This window comes from Centruroides sculpturatus, unplaced genomic scaffold (genome assembly GCF_000671375.1).
Source record: "Centruroides sculpturatus isolate CEXI.00-Female unplaced genomic scaffold, Cexi_2.0 scaffold741, whole genome shotgun sequence".
In the NCBI taxonomy this organism is placed as follows: domain Eukaryota; kingdom Metazoa; phylum Arthropoda; class Arachnida; order Scorpiones; family Buthidae; genus Centruroides; species Centruroides sculpturatus.
The window spans coordinates 128,735-136,289 of NW_019385067.1; the positions used below are offsets into that span (position 1 = coordinate 128,735).

The following is a 7,555-nucleotide window of genomic DNA, read 5'->3' on the forward strand; positions in this document are numbered from 1 at the left end:
ATATTTGGATTTTAATGTAACATTAAAAGTAACATAGTATTTAGATTTCAATCATTACTTACAAAAAAAATGTATTCATTGACAAAAAACTGCACCAAAGAAGAGGCATTGGATTCAAATAAAACTTTATTAGTGCAAAGGGTCAATTTGTATGGAAAAACCATATAATTTAAAAGAACCTTTAGTACTCTGTAGATGTTGTAGATGTTGTAATTGATGCTCCAGATCTCTCTCTCTCCAGATGGCCTAGTGTCCTATCTGGACCCACCAGTGCTCAAAAGGCAACAAAATCTGAAGACAGAAGAGCAAAGAACAGTGGCAATGTGATGGAGACATTCCTAGTAAACCTAAGCTGTGAGTGGCTAAGCATTAGTCACTCACAGCTTAGGTTTGGCTGTACAGAATCTGCTAGGAAAAGTAATACATGCAATATTTCTGAGTTGTCAATGTCCCTTGCACCTAGGAATGACCAATTTCAACTGCTGGTAGGCTGTTCAACAGTAAAGAGGACTGAGCATTCATCAGTGGTCCTCCATTTCCAAATAGAACTGTAATTTGTTACTAAAAAATGATAGATTGCTTGTCAAAGCACTATTGAAAATCCACTACCCCATCATCATCATTTCATTCGGGTCAGAAAGGCTCTGGGCTTTTCTGATCCAAAGAAAAATTTTGCAAAATGGCCATACTGCTTCCCTCAGCTTGATGATGCTCAAACCCATCAGCTATGCCTAATATCTAGATTGAATCATACAGGAATATCATCAAACAACAGATACTGTACATGAAAATTATAAAAACAGTGCATCCCTGCAAGCTCTTTTACAGGATAGCAATTTAAGGCACTCTGGTAGCATTATATGGCATATAATCAAACCACAACTGTAATCATTTGATACCTACCTGAGATATAGCTGTATGCAGAGTTTTGCAGTAATTGGACAATTTTATCTGGAGAGTAATCTTTTTTGCCAATAAGTGTATTTGTATTCACCTGGGAAGTTAAACATTAATATAATTGTTGTCTGCTTTATAATTACTATTATGATAAATTTATGATTTCTTTATTCTTTAAAATATATTTTATATTTATATGCATAAATTATACTTTCCTATATTATTACTCTACAATCATTTTTGATATACATAAAACTGTTTTACCCAAAATATTTTAAAGTAAGATTATTAGTGTGTGTTACAAAATGATGCATCCTGTATGCCAAAAATATGTAAGTATGCTTTAGCATAAACATGAAAACTTTATCTAAACTCTAGTATGTATGTAATAATAATAATAATATAAAAACTGCATAAATTATAATGTTGTTAATGCTACATTTTTCCAAAATTCATTTATATTCTATTAAAATGATTATCCACAGTTTATGTTCCAACAGCATAAAAATACATGATATTGAAATAAACAGTCATTAATTTTTGTTTTTCAATTATTTTAATAAAATTGTCATTGTCTGTATTATTAAATAAAATATCTTAAATATGTATAGGAAATTTGTTCATTTTGTTATTTCAATAACAAAATAAATAAAAATTTATATGATTTCTTTCTATTTTTAATTAAACTTTCAAATTAAATAATATAATTTTTTATTTTCTGTATTAAATGAAGTATTTTTATTAACTTGTTAAATTATTATTTAAAAATTTCATTGGGAAAATTTTTAAAAATCAAATTAATATAAAACAACTATTTAAGAAATTTGATATTACAAATACACTTTTCATTAATTAAAATAAACATACAAAGCATGAATTAATTGCCACTTACTTTTGTTTACAAAAGTATAAATCATAAAATAATGAAACTATTATGCCATTTTCTACTTATAATTCTTGTGTAATATGGTAACTAAAATAAATAAGAGCTAGTTAAAAAATATTGAAATGTACAAATCATTCTTTTTACTATTTATTTGAAAAATATTGATAAAAAAAATATATGCTTTGAACTAAAAAAATAAATATATGTGTGTATATATATATATATATATTATATATTATACATTATACATTTTTTATAACAAATTTTTAGAATGTAGTCATACTAAATAATAACTATTTTATACAATAAAATTTTTAAGGTTTTTCTAAATGTGTAATAATTATATTAATGAACAAACAAAAGAAGAATCAAAATATTCATCAAACTCTCAAATTTAATATTATTAATATTATATGTGTATATGTACAAATGCTCACTTAATTAATTATGGAGTTTATACAATTGGTGATAAAAATGTATAAATTTGCACAACTGTCATTTTGATTTCTCTGAGCATTTGCTTCATACTCAAGAGGCAACCAAAACAACTTGCAAAGAGATAGCATTTTCATCAAATATATTGCATTTTGTTTCCTTATTTAAGTTTTAAAAATTGTTGAATTACATTCTACAAAATTTACAAATCTAGGCATTTTGACAGGCATTACCAGCCAATCTGTCTTAGATATAACTAAAAATATTCAAGTTTTTTAAATTAAATATAAAATAAGCAAGATTTGCAATACAGTTTTCTCCAAGTTGTCTCATTATTTTAAAACCATTATTGTTAATTTCATAATCATGTGTTCAAGTCAACTGCTAACTGAAACTTTGATTCTAAGTCAACATCATCTGACAGGACTTCAATGCTGCTACTTCCACTAGGAGGACTGGTGTTTGCTTTTCCTTGTCCTGCACTATGTATCAAAGGCTGTACAGGTCCATCACCAGCAGCAAGAGAGGAGGGAGGTGTAGCCTTGATTCCAGGCACAATTACAGTGTTTTCAGACTCAGGGGGCAAAGACACATGAATTCCCAGAATGTCTTGTACACTCTGTGTCAACTGTTTGCATTGACTTAACTGTAAATATATTCCTTCAGCACAACATAATGTTTCCTCCAAATCAATGTTGTAAGCCATATCATTGATGTGCTATGAAAATATAAAACTATTAGAAAAAAAATCTATACATTAAGATGTTTAAATGAATAAAATTATTTATTAATAAATTGACTGAAATCTACTTTAATTAATGATAACACAATTTTAATTTTTACTTTATAACAATATACATGTTTAATTTTTCAATTAAGTAATGCACTGATTTAAAAATTAAATTTATTATAAACAATTAGATAATATAAAAAAAGCATTTATAAATTATAATATTTTGCATTAGATTACTATTTCCAAAAATTACTACTTTTCTATAAATTGCAAATAATAATTTTGATAATTAAATAAATAAATTGCCAATAAATTTGCTTATAATCATAATGATTCATTTACATATACAAGATTTTTCAAAAAGTGGAGTTTTAAAAAAAAGTTTTTTTTTAAACGTTACCTTTTATTATTTTTTTATAAACTTGTAATGATTATATTATACTATACTCTACTCAAAAATAAAACTGTAGGTATAAATATAAAAATAGAGGAAACATTCTTGACAAACATGTTCATAACATAGTTAAGTAATTCTTACAAAATAAATATAGAGTAACACAATACAGTAGTTTAAAAAGGTACAGAGCAAGTACAAAATAAACAAGTTATATGCAAAATAATGTTTTGCTAACAGAGTAATATTTCTCTGTTTAATCATCAAATGGAAAGGATTAAACCCCCAAACCCTAATATACACAGCCTTGTAATGATTATTATATACTCTACTCAAAAATAAAACTATAGGTATATAATATATAAACAGAAGAAACATTTTAGATAAACATGTCATATTTACACACAAATCAGTAATGATTTTCTTAATGAGAATTTCAATTGCATAGCAATAATTTTTATCAAATAGATTTTTTTCAATTTCATATTGTCAAAAAGTTTATCATTGAGAAATTCCTTGACATAATTTTAAAATCTTGAGAGTTTGTGAAGGTTAAACATTTGCTTACTAATATAAATTGAAATATTCAATTGATATTAATAAGCAAATGTTAAAATTCTTAAGAAAAAATCTTTCAAACAAATTTAAAAACATTTTTTACAGAAGAGTTTAAACAATTTGATAAATATATATTGTCTTGTATTATTTAATTTTCAACAATTAGTACTAGAGGACACACACAATTTATATATTTAGATATATAAAATCAATTATATTTATTTCACTTATAAGTATAAATGATGTGTTAAATGCTAATAAAGAAATTTAAATTTCAAAAAATTAAATTTATAGTTCATCCTCTGATTAATGATAGACTTTCATTACAAATTATATGTTTTTATTAATTTCCTTACATGTGGCATTACTCAATAAACAATAAAATCAAAATATAAATTATCGAAAGATGATCTTATTTTCATTTATAATGCTTTTACTTTCTGAATTTTTAAAATATAAATATAAATTTTTTTTTCTTTGAGAAAATTTTTTATATTGAAGTCAAAATGCATATTGTAAATTAAATATAAATGAAAGTTGTCCAGAGAACTTTCATTTGACTTCAGACAAGACAAAAAAATAGCTATAAAAATGTTTACACTTTCTCATCATTTACATTTAAAACAAATTTCATTAGATGACTTTCTGGAGTTTTGCATTTCTTGGATCATTATTGTAGCCATTGTAATAGTCATTATTGGATTATTTCTAATAATTTCTCTAAGTAATGCATTTTATATGATAAATACAGTTGAATATGGTTAATTCAAAGTTAGTTTCTTTGAATTATTAGATAATTCATATCTGCCATTGTTTCCCTTAAAATTCATATTTAAACCATATATTACATATAAAAACACAAGTAATTTTTTTTATAGCCACAAAAAAAAATTTTGGATGAATAAAACAAATTTGTTATGTCTTCAAATTCGGTGTTCGTCTGAGGTCAAGAATCACTCAGAAGACAATTTTAATTCACAGATCTTCAAGAATAAGATCTATAATTAAAACTGTCTTCTAAGTGATTCTTGACTTCAGGTGAATATCAGATTTAAAGAACATAACTTTGCTTTATTTGACCTTTTCAAGGCAATATATAGGTATGCCTTAATTAACCATGTTAATCAAGGCATACTTATATTTTGATGTATAACAAAATCACATTAATCAAGTACAGTGGTATCTCAGTACTTGACCGAACAATCACCACTCACTAGAACAAATTTTCGGTTAATAAAAATAGCAAATTCACTAACACCTTATACGCCAAGAAAAACATATCTATGTTAAGTAAAGACAGCTTTAAAGCTGCATTAAGTAAAATTTCTGCTGTGTATAAAAAGGGAATTGCTACAATTAATTTTGCACGTTAATCACATCCTGCATTAAGGGATACCAGGGCCCTTAGTCTAGAGTTTTTCGTGTTGTATTGGAATTGACGTCATTGAACCCTCTTGTGTTACTATGACTCACATAATTGGTAGTCTCGAATTAGACCAATCGAACGAACTCAAAAGTTGAGCGAAAGTAGATCATATTCACTTGTTTACGTCTGTCATTAAGCATGATGGGATTATTTACAACGCATCTGGGTTTGCGACTATAATGATTCAACCAATCAACTTTACTGTAACAAGTTGTAAACAAATCCATGTGAATTAGTTTACACGTGTTATATTTAAAAGTTTTGTCTTATAGCAAAATGTAACCTCCAATGTTTTACTTTAAAAAAAGAAACAAAGAACAAAAAAAAAGCATTAGTAACATATATAGAAAATAATAAGAAAATGAACAGTGGAAAATTCGACAACAAATTTACAAGAAAAAGACAATTCGATTTGTGGAGAGAATTAGTTGAAAAATTAATTGTGTATTGGAGCCAAAAAATCCATTATGTAATGGAAAAAGTATTTTAATTTAATCCTTTTTTCATATAGTTTTTTTCCTTGATCTATTTATTAAATTGTTTTGTTTATTAAGATTATTTATTAATTAGAACTTAACACTTCTGATTAATAAATAATCTTAATATAGTGTCTATGTTCTTAATAATTTACATATATAATTTACTATCATTTTAATTCTTTTTTTCAATGAATTAGATACTTCTTTTTATTTTTGGAAAAAATTTGCTGTATAATTTTATCAATTATAAATTAAAATTCTTTTCATTAGTGTTAACTTGACATGAAAAGAAATGGTATTTACTCGTGGTCAAAAAATTCGTTGCCTTCTTGAACAACTCTTTCGGTTCCTTCTAACACTTCGATTGCGATCAGAATAGCGTAACTGTCAGCCATTTTCATTTTCGTGTAGCGATCTCACATGCTCAACTCAACTTGAGTATCAACTCACTGGTGAGATGGGAAAGCATGAGAGTCATAACTCAAGACTACCAATTTCACAACAGAGTGTGAGATGGTACCATAAGACACCTTCAACATGTTGTGAGTTGTAACATGAAAAACTCGAGACTAAGGGCCCTGTAAGTGATTATATTCCACAAGTATTGCTATTTTAGCTTTGTTTTATTTTTTTTTAGTATAAAATTGAATAATTTGAAGTTAGTATTTCAAATACAAAATTCAAAAAAAAAAAAATTAATAATACATGGTTACTATCTTTTTTGGAATACTTTTAGTAAACTACAAGTTTACAAAGTTGAAGAAGTTACAGGAGTGGGATAAAAGTAAAGTGAAAGTGTGATATCATCAAACAATATAGAATAATATCAAATACTACAAGCAAATATAAAACTGATTCTTCAAAAACAAATCTGATTTTTGATAATTTAAACTTTCCTTGATTTTCCTTGTTATTCAAATTAAAAAAACATTCAACTGTATTAAAAAATTGTAAATACAGTAATTTGTTAAAGAAAATAACTACATAAAATATAATTGTAAAGTTTTGATCATATGTTTGTGTTTTGAATCTGATATATTATTATTTTTGACCAATTTGAATTATGTAAATATCCTCATTGGGCTACAATTTGAAAAAATTGTAGACCTATAAATTCCTACTGTCATCCATCTGGCTTTCTTTAATCTCGAGAATGGAGTTAGATAAATGAAAGAGAATACCAAATATGGAAACCTTAGGATTAGGAGGCCCTGATTAACTATATATTAACTTCCAATGCAAACCAGAAGTCATGTTGTTTCAATTCAAAACTTTTCTTCTGAAATAAGTTAATAGATGACTCCATTGCTAATGGAAAAATATAATGTATGGGGGTAGAACACTGCAATACTAATTTGAGATAGAGCATCCACTTTTTAAATGAAATAAATTAAAAATGATTAAAAATTGCAGCCTAGCATTGTGACGATGTCATAATAAATAATTGTTCGTTTCTATATAAAATAGATTAAAAATTTACATATAAGCAAAAGAATGCATTACTTTTATAAATTTTACATTAGATGAAACATTCATCAACAGAGAAAGATCATATATTAATGTCATATGTGAATAAAACATTATTTAATCCAGAATATAACTAATATAAAAACTTACAAGGACTGTAGACAATGTTTTATAATTTTTATACATAAGAGAAATTAGATTATATTTCTCTTATTTTATATAAGTTATAATTTTTTGACAATTACAATTTCTAATTAAATTTAATTAATTATATTAATTA

The 7,555-nt window shown here is 25.6% G+C and overlaps 1 protein-coding gene across 1 annotated transcript in view; it reads right to left on the minus strand.

Moving 5' to 3' along the window:
• Nucleotides 1-2,165: 2,165 nt before the first annotated feature.
• LOC111634170 (TBC1 domain family member 15-like) overlaps nt 2,166-7,555 on the minus strand; it is a 79,269-nt gene continuing 73,879 nt past the window's right edge. Inside the window, exon 15 of the mRNA XM_023378875.1 lies at nt 2,166-2,936. Within this exon, the coding sequence (XP_023234643.1) occupies nt 2,583-2,936 (354 nt within the window). The 3' untranslated portion in view covers nt 2,166-2,582. The remainder of the gene's footprint in view (nt 2,937-7,555) is intronic.